This window comes from Lucilia cuprina, chromosome 4, assembly GCF_022045245.1.
Source record: "Lucilia cuprina isolate Lc7/37 chromosome 4, ASM2204524v1, whole genome shotgun sequence".
Lineage (NCBI taxonomy): Eukaryota > Metazoa > Arthropoda > Insecta > Diptera > Calliphoridae > Lucilia > Lucilia cuprina.
The window spans coordinates 33,826,267-33,845,012 of NC_060952.1; the positions used below are offsets into that span (position 1 = coordinate 33,826,267).

General features: G+C 28.6%; 1 protein-coding gene across 1 annotated transcript; it reads right to left on the reverse strand.

Moving 5' to 3' along the window:
• Positions 1–2,952: 2,952 nt before the first annotated feature.
• LOC111680800 lies at positions 2,953–11,133 on the reverse strand. Its single transcript, XM_023442510.2, has 7 exons — positions 10,056–11,133; positions 9,497–9,792; positions 9,248–9,428; positions 8,881–8,998; positions 7,532–8,061; positions 5,471–5,588; positions 2,953–5,392 (listed from the first exon to the last, which is right to left on the reverse strand). The coding sequence occupies exons 1-7, from the start codon at positions 10,967–10,969 to the stop codon at positions 5,126–5,128; spliced, it is 2,424 nt and encodes an 807-aa protein (XP_023298278.1). The 5' UTR covers positions 10,970–11,133; the 3' UTR covers positions 2,953–5,125.
• Positions 11,134–18,746: the final 7,613 nt, after the last annotated feature.

Consider the following 18,746-nt stretch of genomic DNA (forward strand, 5'->3'; position numbering starts at 1 on the left):
AGATAAAATTAAAATGTTGGCGCCTTTTTTCTTTGTTACCTTTAAGTTAATTATTTGTTAATTTCATTTTTCTTTTAGATTTTATTATTTCTATCACAAGAGGAAGTCAAGCTTAAAAAAATAACAACATCATGAATAAATACAGTGGTAAGTGTATAATTTATTTAAATATTAACTCTGGATAATGTATAAAGTGGAAAAAAAATAAATCTTTAAAAATGAATTCGAGAAAACAATGATCGTAGCGCAAAAAGGTAGAAAGTCTATATAAAATCCATAAAATTTCTCTCCAAATTGACACTGTCAAAAACCCAATATAAAAAGTCATCGTTTTTCAGTTTTTTTTTTTATTAAACAAAATTTAAATATTATTGATTCTTTGGAAGTCATTAAACATCACAAACACATTCACTAACTGCTGTTTTCTCTAAATGTAAAAGAAAATTTTCTTACAAATATATTGAAAAAAGCGAATAAATTTAAAAATTTATTTTCAATATATTTAAAACAATTAAAATGTTATTTCGATACTGTAAAAGCGGTCGAAGAGTTATTCTTTATAATGACTTATTGCATATTCTATTTGTAATAGAACAAGGCAAGAATATTGTATAGGTTTCAAAATTTTCAATATGCTTCTTCGCTGGTCCAAGAGAAAAGTGACAACTCACACTATATACGTATATAAGTGGTATGTTTTTGTTACTGCAAACAAACACGTTCTTTCACATTTTATATTGAAAGCAAAAAAAATAAAATAAATCCAATTTTTATACCCTACACCTCTTTAGTGAATTGGGTTTGTGCTGATGTTTGTAACGCATAATAATATTTATCCTATATCCACCTTTAAGTATACTAATCGGCTCAGAATCATTTTCTGATTTAGCTATGTCCGTCCGTCTGTCTGTCCGTCCATGTAAAACTTGTAATCAAACTACAGGTCGCAATTTTGAAAATAATTCAATGAAATTTGTACCCGGGGACAAAGCCTATTAAAAATGGTTAAGATCGGTCCATTATTTCCCTTATCCCCCATACAACTGTACCCACGATTAGGGCTTTTAAGTTCATAATTGCGTTTAATATACTCGGATCTCGACAAAATGCTGCAATACCCAGATCTATGGTAGCCTTGATGATCCTAATGAACTTTATTATAGGGCCTCTTTTGATCCTAAATACTGGCCTCCGGTAGGTAAGTGGTTAGTTTTCTAGTCTTGTAGACTGGGATTGTGGGTTCGATTTCCACCCGTGGCACTGGTTAAAGAGCGCACAACTTGCCCGATAGAGGCCAAGGTGTATTTCTTCGGATTTGATGTGTATACATCCTCCTTTCAAACTAACTAAATGACTTAAATATATCTGGGGCAAGGTACAACTTAGATGCTTTATTATGAAAAATAAATCACATTTTAATCGTATTATACGAATACATGGTTATTTCAGTGGCGTAGCTTCGAAATGCACAATAACAAAAGTTGCCAAACGTGTGAACGTACCTCCTCATAAAGTATTGAAACGAAATGAAAATTGTTCTTAAGGTTTCGTTTTTTTTTTATCGAAATATGTTTTTAACGATCGTTGCGTAACTAAATAAATATAAAAAGTTTAGGAATATATAGTCGGGCATGGCCGACCATATAATATCCTACACCATAAATATATTTTTAAAATTTTTATTTTTTATAAAGAAACTTTTATATTGAATATTACCATAATTCCGAAATATTTAAGCAATTTATTGATAAAAAAAACTAAAATTTCTAAATGATGCTATATATAGGTCAAATATGGGCTGATCCTCGGTAAATTTGGGAAAAGGATATATTTTTAAAAAACAGTTAGTTTTGTTGAGTTTCATTGCGATACAAATGGTTACAAGTCAATTTTACACGTTTAATACATTTTTTGAAGGGGGGTTTGTATGGGGGCTAGGGTCAAATAAGAGCCGATCCATACGAAAATCTGCAGTGTCATTTATACTCATACTCATAACTTATTTGTGCCAATTTTTAGAGAGATAGTAGAATATTTGACGTAATTATGGCGTAAAAAGTTCAAATCGTGAGGTACGGTTGTATGGAGGCTAGGTGAAATAATGCACCGATTTCAACCATTTTCAATAGGCTTCGTCCTTGTGCCAAAAAACATACATGGTCCAAATTTCATCAAATTATCTTGAAAATTGCGGCCTGTACCTTGCGCAGAAGGTTTACATGGACAGCCAGCCAGCCGGACAGACGGACGGACATGGCTTAATCGACTCAAAAAATTATTCTGACAAACAAACATCAGCATAAACGTATAATACCCTCCCCACTATAGTGGTGTAGGGTATAATGAGGGTGTTTTCAAATAATTTTCAAATTGTTATTAAATATTAAATATCTCCAAAATTCTTCATAATTAGGAATTATGAGAAAACTATAAAATTATTTACTTTAAAAAACTTTTCAATTTTGTTTTGATATGCTCCATCATACTAACTTCATACTTGCTCATTTTGAGGAGACAACCCTTTGGATCTATGTGTTTCTATCCACCGTTTCGTTGTTTAAAAAGAGGCATTATGGAATTCTCTCACCAATATTTTTTTAATACAGCTTTTGTTGCATTAAATTGTTTTGCGTTTGTCAGACTAACTACCTCGAGCTCCTTTCCTTTTAAAGCTATTACATCCTCCCTTTCGTTGCCGACTACTTCCGAATGGTATATTTCTGTTTTAGGGTCTTCAATATAGAACACCAGGGCCACATTGTCTACTTATTTAGAGACATCCATGACACAACGGATTCCTACTGATATTTAAATACTTATTGATTTAATTTCATTTATTTTATTAAAATTTGTAAAAGGTTTTATTGTGATTTGCTTATCGCAGTTTTTAATAAATTTATAAAAAATGTAAATATAAGTATAAACATTAAATAGTGTAAACATTTGTTTTTGTATATATAAAATTGCAACTACAAAACATAAAATGTATGGAAAAAAATACTATTCACTTAAATACTCAACGATTTTATGTTGTCTTTGTAAAAATGTTGCATATGAACTAACATTCATAAATAATACAAACGATTTTAGTAAATTTACAACATAATTTAATATTTTTTCGCAATTTGTTATCAAAAAATGTAAATTTATTTTAAAACAAGGCACAATGTTTTTTTTTGATTTTAAACTTAAAATTAACATTTAAACAATACGTTTAAATATAAAAAATGGACGGTTTTAGTATTTTATAACGAACGTAATAAACTATAGTTATGTGTATACAAACAAGATTATTAGAGAATTTAATTCAATGATGTATTGTTGTGTTATTCAATATTAAAAAACAGCAGGAGTTTATTTAAGTTTTTATAGTAGTTGTTGTTGTTGTTGTTGCCGTTATTAAAATCTTAAGCATTTCTATAGTGTCCTTTTTTATGGAAATGTTGAACAATAGAGGGTTCATTGTTTTTAGTTATTGGTCACTCTATAGATGATAAACTCTTCTCTGTTGTCTTTAGTCTGACGATGAAAAATGTGTGAAAATATTTTGAAACAAATATTAGACAACAGCCGTAAGTTTTTTTTGCAATTTTTTTTGATATCAAATGTTTATAAAAAAATGCTTTTTTAAATCATAAAAAAATATGTGTATACGATTTTTTTTATTTTGCAAAATTTACTATGACCAAAACCAAGTGGTAAACTGGTTTTTTGCAAAAGGATCTTTTAAGAAAAGTCTTTGTGGAAAAAGTTCTCAGGCTATGATAATAAAAGATGAGGATGATCATAGTCATCATCAAGGCACAACAACAACAAAAAGCCCGTTACAAAAAAAACTCAACTTAATGAAAAAAGAAACCCCGTCATTTTTCTAATAGAGGAAGTTCCTTTTTATTAATGGCAAAAGAGGAAAGAAATCAAAATTAATGCACACATGAAATAAGCAAAAAAAAAAAAAAATAAACTTTATATAAAAATTCTTAACGGTCATTGCTGCGTGTTGTGGTGGTGACCATTAAAGAAGGGGTGCAAAAAACCCAAGTAACAACCCTCCTCTCACTCAAGGCTGCTGCTGCTGATGTTGTGGCTGTTGTGTGTACCTCCATCCAGTCAAAGTTTCTTTACTTGCAATGATTTCTTGACAATCTTAAGATATTTTATGATATTAACAGGTTTCGTTGTCGTTTTATTTTTCTCTTTTAGATTGTAGCTTTTCTGTGGTGCTTCCTTAAAGTTTATTGTTGTTGCTACTGTTAGAAAATTATTAAACTACACAGACACAGCTGTTCATTTAAAACTTCATGGTTATTAAAAATAGATTTTGTAGTTTTATAAAAAAAATTGCTTGTTTTTCTCTCATTTTTTTGCGTTATTTTTCAAATATTTTTAAACATTTTTTTCACAATTTCCGTTTTGTGCTTTTTGTTGTTTGGGCAGTAAAAGCAACATCATAAAACTTTTTATTCAATAGAAAAAAAGAGTAATACGAGCTAAAGAGAGGCGTTAAAGGTTTTTTTTCAATATTATCTTTTTTAACTATTACCTTTTCTATGAGAGTTTCTGCAGAGTGTTTATAATTTTGAACATAAGTTATATGATGCCTTGACAAACTTTTTAAAAAGCGTATTTTTGTTGTTGTTATGTGTTTTAGAGAAAATAAAACACAAAAAAAGCATGACAAATAATGAGATTCATTGTAATAGATTGTGTCTACAACTTAATCGCTTTGGATAAATGATGACAATGATTTTTTTTCTATTTAAATTAAAAATTCACAAAAAAACACCAACAAGTTGCTATAAAATATTAGTTTAAAACAGTAGAGTAGCCTCACATCTACAATCTATTATGGTTTAAAAGAAGAAGACACATGAGTGACAAGTTTTTCTTTCCTTAAATCTAAATGCTGTTGTTTAATATACACATATCTATAATTTTAACTTAATTTGTTATTTGAGATAATATGCTTATATGTTTTTGGACGGATTCGTTTCTTACTTAATTACTAAAAATAAACTACAAAACTACACACATGTCTTTTGCTTTTGCTTAAACTCTTTTTTTTGCACGTTTGCCTAATGCAATGAAAAGAGCAAAATAAAATTTTACCTTTGTCTAAAGCTTTTCATCTGAACTTATACAGTAAAACCAGTGTTAAACCCAAAAGTGCAATGATTAATGAGGTGGCTGCTTGTATTGCTGAAGCTCCAGCTAAACGACATTTAAACATATCATAACGTGTTTCTTTGTCGGCAACAATATTTTGGAATTCAGCTTCCACCAGTTGGCCATCGTAATAGGTGATTAAATCTTCGAAAGGATATTCATAACCCTGTAGACATTCACATTTATAGCCACCCGTTTCGTAGCCACGTCCCATAATAGGCACACACTAAAATAAAAATGTTTGTTATAAGAAATTTGTGGTAAAGAAAATAATGTGTGGCATTTCTTTGGAAAATAAACTTACATATGATGTTTTCTCATCACATTTGTGGGTATTTTTAAAGGCATTTGGTTCATAATACCAGTCTGGACATTGATTTATATCTAATTGCATTAAATCCATGGAAACAGCTACCACTCCTCTATAGATGCAAATAAAAAGAAAATATTAATTATTATTAAAAATATTAAAAACTGTGTTTCTTTCTAAAGATTTTTGTTTCTTTTTACGTTCATTTACTTAAAAGAGTAAGAAACATTGGAAACTTTCCGCAAGGATTACATATGTACCTTTTTTGAAATTTAATAAAATGTTGCTGCGAAAAGCAGAACACAATTTTTTTTTTTTTGTAAAAAAGTAATAATGAAACATTATTTCATATTTAAATAGATAGATAGACAGATAGATAGATAGATAGATAGATAGATAGATAGATAGATAGATAGATAGATAGATAGATATATAGATAGATAGATAAATAGATAGATAGATAGATATATAGATAGATAGATAGATAGATAGATATATATATATATAAATATATAATATATATATATATATATATATATATATATATATATATATATATATATATATATATATATATATATTATATAAATATAATATATATATATATATAATATATATATATATATTATATAAATATATATATATATAGATAGATAGATAGATAGATAGATAGATAATAATAGATAGATAGATAGATAGATAGATAATAATAGAAGAAGATAGAAGATAGATAGATAGATAGATAGATAGATAGATAGATAGATAGATAGATAGATAGATAGATAGATAGATAGATAGATAGATAGATAGATAAATAGATAGATAGATAGATAGATAGATAGATAGATAGATAGATAGATAGATAGATAGATAGATAGATAGATAGATAGATAGTTCCTCTAGTTCTTGAACGCACAATAATAGCTTTCATCACTGATTTTTGTTCAATTTCTTCCATTACGGAAGATAATTTTTTCAGTTTTTTTTTTTAATTTTTTCCTCCGACTCCATGAACATGTTTCGGAACTAGAGGTATTAAAGAACGGGTTCTAGAAGTTCATTATTTTTACATTATTATTACTGATTCCATTAACATGTTTTGGGACTAGTGGTACTTAAGTGCGTGTTGTATAAGTAATGGCGATATCACTGGTTTCAATGTTGTGCTTATAAAACTTTAAAGAGGTTCTTTGCACGCGTTATTGATAGTTTTTTTGGAACAAGTTCTGAAATTTTTACTGTGATTGAAGAGTTTTCCTAGACAAAAAAAGATTTACAATAGCAGACTTCTTTGATGATTTTTACTTTTGTGTAAGTGAATCTGTTTATAAAATTTTAAAGATCTTTTCAACATTTTTGGAACAGAAAACTTCAACATTTTTGTTGTCAATTTTTTCAGAATTTTTCCCTTTACAATCCTTTTTAGTTTTTACTTAAAGAACTGTAGAAACTTTCGTTTTAAACAAAAATAGTCTCTTTACCAAATGTAAATATACGAATTTCATAATTTCTAGTTTTTTTTAAACTATATACTCTAACCATTTAAAACTATACTATAACATGTTATATAAAAGTCATAAGTTACTAAAACTGTCATCACTGTAGTAAAAAAGAAGAAAGAACCCTTGATGAAATGCATAAATTATTTATTACTTTAAAAGATTATTATAACCCGCTGAAATTATTAAGACATAATCAAGACAAAACATTTGAAAACAAATTGAAATGTCCAAAGTAAAATAAAGAAACAATGACCCCTTTAGAAAAAAGCCCCGAAATAACAGAAATTCTCTTAAGAAATACAACACGAACCAAATAAGAATTAATAAAAACAAGCCCGCATAAATAGAAAAAAAAAAACAAAAAACAACTTGAAGAAATAGTAAAAAAATAGATAAATAAAATTAGGGATGACTTTTAAAAATAACAATAATAGAACAATACAATTTTCCACTATTTTAAATTTTAACAAAAAACAACTTCAACATAAAGTACCCCCTTTTTTCCTCTCTCTTTGCCAGCAACATTATTATTATCATCATTATGTTTACTTACTTGAATTCCAGTTTAACTTTAAGGCTATCCCAGCCAAAAAAGGGTGCTGCATAGGTCACAAGCCATTTCTTAACATAACCATTACAATCAAATTGTGGTTGTGTCCAGAAGCCATGTTTCAAACTTGCCGCACGATACGAATTAGGGTAATGTTCATATTTCTGACTGTATTCACCTGTCTCATTGTGACGTATTTTGATTTTCATATAAAACGTTTCCAAATCATCAAAGTTCGTAGACCAACGTTGTTTTAAAAACTTGAAATAACTTCTTTCGGTATACAATTCATGAGTCTTATTCAAACGTGCTAGATCTTCTACTTTAAATTTACGTGTATTTAATTCAGTTTTATAGGCATAGGGTGCGAAATAGGTACGATTGGTGAATTTATTACGTTCCCAAAGTGTGGCAGCCGACCAGACTTTTGTGTCACCCAAAACAATAGCCAATGTTTCACCAATCATTTGATCTTCAGTAAGTGGTTTATCGGCCACACGTTTACCCGAATATACTTCATTGGGATCAGAAACCTTTTTGTAGAAGTTAAAAAAAAAAAGAATAGTTGAGTGTTTGTATATGAAAGAAATAACAGCGTGAAAAAGAAGTGTAGTTTTAAATAAGGAAAAGGTATTGAAATAGATAATAGTGTAGATAGTTAAAACTAGTCTATAAAATAGTGTGATGATATTCTTATTTTTTTGTGTTTTAATAGCAACTAGTTTTTCTTGATAATAATAAAATAAAGTCTTTGATTGTTGTTGCTTAAGGATCTCAATTTGTAAATTTAGGTTTAAATGTCGTTAAGTTTCCGTTTTTATCATCCTCATTATTATTTCTATTATTTCAAACTTTTTTTATTTCTAGTTCGTAATATTTGTTTAAAAGATTTTTCTAACAACTTGTGCAAATAGTTTGGCAAAAATATCTAGTTTTTCATGTATGTATTTTTTTTTTTGCTAGAAATATTTCAATATTTTTAAATAAACGAAATATTTATTTGACACTGCATATTTAACTACCACAAAAACAAGTTGTTAAACATGAGATTAGGCAAACGGAAAACAAAAGAAGATATTTGAGTAGATATTTATTTTTCAAAAAAAAAAGAATTCCTTAAAAAAACATTTTATAAAGCGTGAAAAATTTTCATTTACACTTCAAGAGTTTTGCTAGAGGAAGTGGTGTCAGCAAAAACAAGAAAATCAAAGAAATTATTAACACTTCTAAACTATAATTAAGTGTTGAAATATGAAAAATATTATGGAAAGTGAAGGTGAGAACTTTTTTTGTTAACTTCTTGCTAAAGTAACGTATTTTGGAATTTTGAATTTGTTTTGTGTTGTACATACCTGCAGAAAAGCACTAATGAAGTTAGCCAGACGTACTGCCATTTTAGCTTCATTTTCGAATTGATCTTTAGCGCCAAAACTAACATCACTACGTAAAATTAAATCTTGTGGATGGAAACTATAATGAAAAAAAGAAAACATAATAAAATATCTGAAAAAACATAAATTTATGTAGCGATTATGTATGGCAACCGAACTTTAGTAACGTTGCCCGTCTCAAAATAACAGAATTATTTTAGTTTAGAAAACATTCATTATATTTATAAAGAGTCCAATCTAAAACACAAAAATCGTTTAGTATTCACATCATTTTGGCATCACTGGCAACCAAAATACATAATCGATACATTTCTGACCAAAAACTTACTCTTTGCAAGTTCTATAATTAACACTATGTATAAATTTCAAAGCTTGATCTATATTCAAATTTTCAGCATGTAAAGCTTTGGCACCAGTAGAATAATTACGATATTCTCTATGTAAATCTAAATATTTTTCACGCACATGATAGGGTGCTCTATTCCATTCTATGGGAACTTTTTGAATCCCTAAAAGAAAAGCAAAAAAAAAAAAGAAATAAACAAATATTTTGGAAAGTTTTCATACAATTACTTACAGCCAATTTTAAGACAATCATAATCATTATAATATTGTTCAGCAGATGCTCTTTCTATTATTTCACCCAAATAGGGTCGCCTTACGACGTTAGGCAAACGATGACCCGGTTTACAACGACATTGATAACCACCTCGCCTAAAGCCCCAGCCATGCAGCGGTTCACATTCCGTCGTTTCTTTTTTACACCGCGCTGTATCGGCAAAATGATTGGGTCCCTTGTTGCCCTCACCTTTTGGGCATTGATTAATGTCCAGCCTTTCAAAATCCATTTCGAGCACGGCAATGGCAGTGTATCTAGAAATAAAGTAAAATATTTTATAATATTTTCTTAAATATAGAATCAAACTACGTAAAATTTTTACATAGTTCTAATTGATTAAGAATGTAGCTATAAGAAGGTACTTTTTTAGTTCTTTTTTTATTTTGGATTTAGAAACATAAGATCTAATATCAAGAAGGTTAAGTGAATGAGAATATACAGAAAATAATCTTTTTCAACCTTTTTGAATCTTTGAAAACGTACTTCATACCTATATGAATTAAAAACAATTACTCACTTTGGATATTCAATATGTCTGAATTGAGTATGTCGCGGATATATATCGGCAATGGGAACTACAGCCGATACCAACCACTTGTTAGAACGACCACAATCAAAATAAGGTCTTGTCCACTTAATAGGACCAGGATCTTCATCAGCTCCGGGCGGTCCATGAAATGTAAACGTTTCATTTGTATTATTTGCATAACGTATTTCAACTTGATATGTAGTCTTAGTGTCATGACGTCCCTCAACATCATCGGGTAGCCATTTCTTATACCATTCATTTATTTTATACAAATCTGAGGTATAATCCTGTGACACTGACTCCGGTGGATGGGCACCTAAATCTCGTACATCAAAAGTATTCCAGGTGGAAATCTTTTGTAAATGTATGGGATCATTGAAATCATCCAAACGGAATGTTCTTGGTCCAAAACGTGGAAAAGTTTTATTGAAGAAACCTCTATACGAAGAAGTATACGAACTATTGGGAGCAAAATATATAGCTGAGGCGTTAATAGAGGGATTCGCCGAGACATCTGCCACGGTAGAGAGGAAGTAATACATCATACCAGGATCATAAGTATCATTAATGGCAGGTCTTATAAAACGAGACTGTAGAATATAACTCCAAAAAAAACTTCTACTCAACGCCATGTTGTGCAGATGCAACAGTGCGGTACGATTTGGAAATATGGGATTTATATTGATTTCTTTAATGTCTGGCTTATGAGACACTGTATCCTCTGGCAAATACAAATCGCTGACATGTTGTATGGGACAATTATCGGGATTGACTTTATCAAATTTTATTTTAATTTCATCGAAAGCATCACGGGCTTGCCACTCAAATTGTGCGAACACACCCACAAATAAGACCAAGACAAAAAGCAACAAGCTCCTGGCCAGAGCACTAGTTGCAAACATTTTTCACACACTTTTTGCTGCAGTGTTTGGAAAACAAACACTTGCGTCGTTTAAATAAAAATTTATAAAATTTTAAATTAAACACAAATTAAAATTAAATTAAAACAACAAGCACGCCTTTACAAATCTATTGTATCGCAATTGACTAATTTCCAAAATGACACTTGTCGACGAACTACGCCCTCATATTAACGGCGGCGGCGGCTGACACTAAAAATATCGGCGGCGGCTTAAAATCGACTGTAAGCCGGCTAAGTTTTCATATACGCTTAATTTTAAAATTTTCAAAGATTTTAAATAAAAACGGTATCCGAGAGATAAAAAAGTGGGACTTTGTATATAATTTATAACAATGAAGTAGAGCAAGCACAAAAGTTGTGTGAGAAATTATGCAGGGATGGAAAAAAATTTTAAAATTAAAAAAAGAAGCTGTAGCTATTGCGCATGTTTTGTTTAACTTTGGCAACTCTATTGTTTGTTTATGTTTATTTTAATGATACAAACATTCCTTTGTTGACACAAATTGGTTGGGACAAATGTTATTATATTATTATTATTATTATTTCTTGTAAAGATACTTAATAATTTACTTCATTTTATATTTTTACTATGAATAATTTTATTAATTAATTAGTATATAGTTACAGTATAGTTACAATTGTAACTATACATTATTATGCTTACTAAACACATCTCATCAACAAGTGCTTATGACGTCACACTTCGTTTCATTTTATTATGTTCCTTTTAAAAGTGATGCCATTTTATGTAAATAAATTACAATTAGACTGTTACTTTTAAATAAAATTTTAAGAGAATATTTCAAGAATTATCATAATTATAATAGCAAGAAATTACTAAACGTTAGATTGTGACTATTTTAATAGTCCACTACAACAAATTATTTATCTTAAAAGTGATGTCATTTCTTGTAAAAAACTTCGAATATATTTATATATTATTTATTGTAAACATTTCAATAATTTTAATAATTATACTGTATGAGAAGTTAATTTTAAGCTATAACAAAAATTTATAATCAAATAACAATTACACGGTTGAGAATAAAGTTTTTGTGATATTTCCGTGTATTTCTTTAAAAATTACAGAAATTAACTTAAATTTTTGTTTTTTAATTTTTTATACCCTGATATGTGTAATACCCAAAAATATTGGTCCTACACCCTTTTTAAGATATACCAATCGGCTCAGAATCACTTTCTGATTTAGTTATGTCCGTTTGTCCGTCTGTCTGTGTGTCCATGTGAACCTTGTGCAAATTACAAAACTTAGTTTTATAGAATTCCAAATGATACTGCCAATTTTTGTTATTATCGGGAGTCATTTAACTCTAGCCTCCATACAAACTCCCCCTCTAGAAAATGACCTGAAGGTCAAAATTTACCTTTGAACACTAATAACACGATTAAATTCTATATAAATAACTTTAAAATAAACGTTAATTCCTCTATCATCATTGATAAGGATAGGCGCATATTAACTCCTACTCCCCTATGAGCCCTCTTGTACAAAAACTCTTTTTTTAAATCAAACAATAATTAAAAATATTCCGGATTAAAGTTAAAATAAAAATTTAATGTTTATTTTTAACAAAATTAGCCATGCTGACTGGTGTAGGGTATCATTCATACTTGTTATAAAATTTACACACATTTTGTCAAGATTTTATAATTGGCATCTTGAAAACTTTTCATAATTCTCTATTAACGTTTCTCTATATAAAAAAAACAAAAGACGGCAACTCTTTACACCTGTTACTACAGCATTGCCAGCTATAAAAAAGCGAGGGTGTTTTCTCAACGTTCCTACGAAGTGAAACAATAACAAGCTGAACCATTGTGAATGTTTAAAGAAAGAAAAAAATAAAGTGTAAAAGCAAAAGATATATACGGTTTAATTTTAAATTAAGCTTTTTTGTGGTGATTTAGTAGAAATATGTTTTTAAATTCGTTTTTTAAAATGTTTATTAACTAAAAAACTAAATTTGTAATTGTTAAAATAGTGTATAGTGTTAATAATTTAGGTGTAAATTAAAGGAGCTAAAAAGCTGCGCAGAAAAGACGCCATTTGACCAGAGAGCTAGATAAATTATTAAAAAAAAACTGATTAATTTGTTATCAACAACTAAGGTAAGTAGTTTTTTTTATATTATAAAACTTTATTCATTGTTTAACTTGAATTATATAGAAAAAGTTGAAATTTCTCGTGAAGTCCTAGGTTTTTATCGATCATGTAACGGCACTTGTATTATTAGAGGCTTGGGAAGGTATGCCTATGATAGTGATGCGGTTATTTAACTTTGCAATTTATTTTACTTTTAAAATTAGTACACAATTTTTGTTTTATTTTTCTTTTGTTTGTATTTTCCCTTTTATATGGTTTTATTTTGAATCCTTTTCACTATCGTTGACTATCAATCTTTATGCACTGACACTATCAATTGCACTTTTTTCATCTTATCCAAAATAAATGGTGTTGCAGCCGCACATTAGTGGTTTTACTTTGTATTTATACTCTGCACTACAGTAGGAAAGTAGGAATAATGTGGTTGTTCTGTTACTTGTAACGCATAAAAATATTGAATATTTGCACACTTTAAGGAATATCTATGACAGGATTAGAAAAAGGCGATATATTCTCCACATAACCTACAGCACTTAAATATTGAATCTTTGCAAAAGATTCAATATCAGGATTTAGAAACAGAGGATCTATTCTCCACATGACCTACAGCGGAATTTTTTGCTGATTATTTTCAAATCTAAATCTTATTTTTACAAAAGTTAAAGATAGCGACTGTGTTCCTCGATTACGTTGTTTTCACAGCTGAATTTATAGATACACATTTAGAAACGAAATAAAAATATTTTAAAATACGCATTTAATTTTAATGCAAACAAATGTTAAAAACAATATTTTTAAATAAGACTTGTTAATCTAAATTCAATAATATTAAAAATCGAAATTTTAATTCATAAAAGCTTAATAAACTTATTGATGGTTTATTGTTGTTGTTGTAACAGTTCGACTGTGGCCGATAGTTCTTTCCTGGGTAATAAACTTTTGGTTAATACAGCTGTCGCTGGGTTGATAATCTTTGGCCGAGTATGACTCGAGTCGTTCCAACTTCAAAAAGTCGTGGGAACTTCAAAAAGTGTTCAACTATCTATAGTTTATGGTGTAACGTATTAAGGAGTATTCTTCACCAACTATATTTTTTTGTGTCTTTTTATACCCTGCACTACCATGTGTGTCAGTCCGTCTGTCTGTAAACCTTTTGCGTATGCTACAAGGTTCAAGGATGAACGCTATTGAATAAAAATGTTTGAAAACGGTCCATTATTTCGCCTAGCCCCCATACAACCATAACCCCTGGAACGGGCCTTTATTCTCAAATTTACGTTAAATGTTCTATTATGTCAACAAAAAATCTGCAAAACTTAGTTTTATAGAACGAGAAATGATACTACTGATTTTTATAGTGACCCTTTGATCTTAGCCCCCATACTAACTCCCCTTCAGAAAATGTCTGGAAATGTTGATGTTCACTTTTAATTTCTAATAAAACAATTAAAATCTGCATAAATAACTTTGAAGTAGACGTAAATTCCTCTACCAACATTGATAAGTTTAGGCCCATATTTCCTCTACTCCCCTATGAGCCCTCTTGTAGAAAATCTCTTTTTTAGTAAAAAATAAGTAAAAATATTCCGGAAGTTAAAAAAACAATTAAATGCTTTATTTTTTACAAAAAAAATCCATATATTGGTGTAGGGTATCATATGGTCGGCCATGCCCGACATTCATAATTTTTTATTTTTGGATTTGTATGTTCTTGCTGTTTCAAATGTAAGAGAATTCAATGGATATTTTGTACTTTTTCTCTCTTATATTTTATGATGCTATATTTTATGGTAAAAGGATTTAGGTTATTGGGGTCAGAATTAAAGTTTTTATTTTTTTAAGATTTTTGGATGACACGAAGTGTCGGAGTGTTAACTTGTTAATGTGTATGTGCGAATATTAAACATTTAATACAAAAATGTTTATGTGAAAATGTGTCTAGTTTTGATAATCTTAATAAAGAAAGAATTATTAGGAAAACTTTTTAAAAGATTAAATGTTTTATAAAACGTTTGATTTCTATTTGTTTCCAAATGCCCTACAAATTTCAATACATTTGCATAATACACAACTCAGTGCTATACAGTGGACGTCCAATAGTACGTACCCTCTTTATTACGAATGTCCAATAATACGAATGGCAATATTGTCGCATTGTCTACTGTATAGTACAAATCAGAGATGGGGATAGTGCACTAATTTTCAACTATCACTAATTATTAGTGGTAGTTCAAAATTATTCACTACTTTTATTTATGTTTAGTGATGAATTGAAAAATATAAGCCTCATTCAATAATAGTGATAGTGATATTTAAAATTTTTAACTAAAAATATTTTAAAAATAGTTAAAATATTTGTTTTTTGCAGCCTAGTGAAATAATTTTTTCTACACTATATTATTAGTTCAAAAATATTCCTGCACTATTTTTTTTTCAACAGAGAAATGTTTCACTCATTTGAAAGTTTAAGTTAATAGGACAGTCTAGAAATTGTTTAAGTCAACCAAAAACTCATTGGACGAATATTATTAATAAGTAAACCGTTCATTATTTACAAAGGTTCCAAGCTATTGCCTAAAAAACATCCAGTAACCACATCATTTTGGCAACTGGCAACGCAGATGAAGTGGCAATCGAGGTATAAAATTAACCAATTAATTTAATTTTCCGAGGAGAGTTCACCATTCTGCTAAAGAAAACATCATTATACTTGAGCAGAAGAAGGCAAAATTTTGGAATGTAGGTGTTTCAACCATTTCTTTTTAAAGCATGAGATGTTGTTGGGGTAACTGCATATGTAGGGTCTATCATAGTGCCATCGCTAACAAAATCTGTATTTTCCATTATATATATAAAAAAAATAGTGCAAAGGAAATTATTGAAGCTTTTTTCTACACTATCACTCAATTGAGTTATAGTTAAAAAAATAATCACTAAAAAAATATTAGTGCTAAAAATATAAGCTTCACTACCACTAAGCTCCAGAAAATTAGTAAAAAAATATATTTTTTGAAACAATATTTAGTGTTAGTTTAATATTGATTTAACTAATAATTTAGTGCACTACCCCCATCTCTGGTACGAATAAAGTCACAATTTTTCTGTTCGATAGTACGAATAAACATAATAAGTAAAATGTTATTTATATATCTATGAACTGTCAATTTTGAAAGTAGTATGACTTTATATTCCAATGGGTTTAAGCATTACTATATGTGATCCTTTAACTATTTCAAGTTTTTAACAGAAAATTTTAAATTAGAGAATTGTTTTTGAAAGTGATATATTCCATTCAAGTTTCTAATAAAAGTTTTATATAATCAGAACATGTTTAATACATTTTAGAACAGATATGTACATGCAAATTGTCTTTAGCACACATATTTTTAAAAACATTAAAGTTTAAAACCTTCTATAACTCATTTCAACCATTGGACTCACGATATTTTCAAAATTAAAAATTTGTATACGTAAATATATCCCTTTTATGCCTGTATATGTACAAGAAATTTATTTGAAATAATACACATTTATTATATTTTGTTTCGTTATGTAATTCTTCGTGAAAAATAAAACAAAAATAAATAAAATCCAATATTTTATGTTTATTATTTGAATTTAAACATTAAAAATGTGTTGTTCAATAATACGAACTTTTCGGTACAACGAAAGGGCCTGACACTATATAATTCGTACTAGTGGACGTCCATTGTACTTAGACCTAGTTCACACTGGAAAACTTATGTTGAGAAACTTTTGATTTTGTGTGTGAGAGAAAGAGATGGTTGATATTTCTTACTCTTTCTCTCACACACTAAAATCAAACGTCTCCCAGTGTAAAACAGGTCTTAGTTGTGTTAGTTTACTAAATTTGTATTAGAAAAAAAGTTACAGCAATCCTTTTGCAGAATTTCGTTAACCTCTTTAAACTTCCTGATTTATAAAATATATCTAAATATTTTACCTTTAAAATATACAAATCATTTACTAAAATATCTTCCCTCCTTAATTTGTTCGTTACTTGGTTCATTTCTCCCCTAAAAAACAGAGGTATATTTTTTTTAAATTAATTATGACATCTTTTGTCTGTAGACACATTATTATTTAATTGAAGTCCCAGACAAACTGAAGCAAATAGAGAAATATATTTTCATGTCATGTCAAAGCTACAAATCCCAATAGTAGAAAATAACAAAAGGCCACCAACAAAATCGTATCAAGTAAGCAGTTCAGTTATTTACTCACTCATTCATTCAGCTACTGCTTAAACTGCTGTGTCACATTTTTAAGCTAAAAAAAAACTATAAACATGACATTTAAAGTAGTCACTCCAATCTGGTGTATAAAAATGTCTTTATAAAAAAAAATATTTTTCTTTTTTATGTTTCCTGTGTTGGATTTTTTTCTAATATTCCTTAGCGAAATGTAGTAGGAAATAAAGTTAGATATAAATTGAAAGAAATAATAAGCTATTTTACAAAACAAGATCTAAAATGACCATTGGATGTTATATGTGAAGTTTAGTTGTACTACTTTTTAAAAATACTGTTTGTTGTGTAAACCGAATAATAATTTTTCTCTTTTTATACTGAGTACACAAATCCGCTTTATACTGATTACACACGTTTTACAGAACACCAAATTCGGTTTCAGAAGCTTTTCGGTTTTAAAACCGAATCGATTTACTAAACAGACATAAATAATTCAAAATATTTCTTAAAGAAATTCATAATTCATTTGAATTGGATGAAATAAATGTAATTTTTTATAGATTAAAATTACAGTTTTATATTTTTTTTTATAATAAGTTCACATCTGGATCTTCCTTTAGGTTAATAATCGGATAATTAAAAATTATTCGGTTATTCGAATCTAGATGTTAATATTGCTTTTTACAATAATTTTCTTCATATTACACCCTGTAACAATTTTGAAGAAAAAGGTTTCAAATATGGAAAAGTTAATAAGCATGTGAAAATAGATTACACCTAGCAATTCTGCGTACTCCAATTTCTATGTCCTTATAAAAGGATTTCAAAGTTTAAAGGACTACAAACAAATATTTAAAATATTTATATGCATATTGGTGTCAAATGGAAGCTAGTAATCTGTACATTCATTCTATCTACATATATTATTTACCTGTCTCACTTAGAAAAAAAAAAGAAAAAAAAAACTAAATTTAAAAATGTTTCATTTTCGACACAAAAACTTTTTGTGACAAATGTTCTTTAAGATTTCAAATTCTTTCTTGATGATTTGAAATAAATTATATTATTTCGAAGCAGAGGAACTCACCTTCATTTGAAATTAATATTAATGCCACCTTATTAATATAAATTTGGAATTCATGTTTTGAAATCAGTTGTCTTTTAAATTTTAAAGTCCTTTAAAGATTATGAAAAACTGAGTACACAGAGTTAATGCTAATGGTCCACAGTTTCCTGTACGCATAGATTTTTTTATGTTTGAAAATAACTTTTGCACGGCTTATAAACAAAATTATTATTTTCACTTCTTTCACTTTAATTATATGTTTAGTTCTTCTCAAATATTATAAACCGTTCCTGTTTATGTCAAATGCTTTTCTATATAAAGAAGTTACTGTTTTTAAGATTTTCAACGAGTCCTA

What these genes read in the sequence shown, in the direction of transcription:
- LOC111680800 (XM_023442510.2), bottom strand. Translation starts at nt 10,969, where the DNA reads ATGTTTGCAACTAGTGCTCTGGCCAGGAGCTTGTTGCTTTTTGTCTTG. An exon ending in AGACATATTGAATATCCAAA is followed by an intron (nt 9,793 to 10,055) that starts GTGAGTAATTGT and finishes CTTTATTTCTAG; the next exon opens with ATACACTGCCATTGCCGTGC. An exon ending in AAAGTTAAACTGGAATTCAA is followed by an intron (nt 5,589 to 7,531) that starts GTAAGTAAACAT and finishes TTGCATCTATAG; the next exon opens with AGGAGTGGTAGCTGTTTCCA.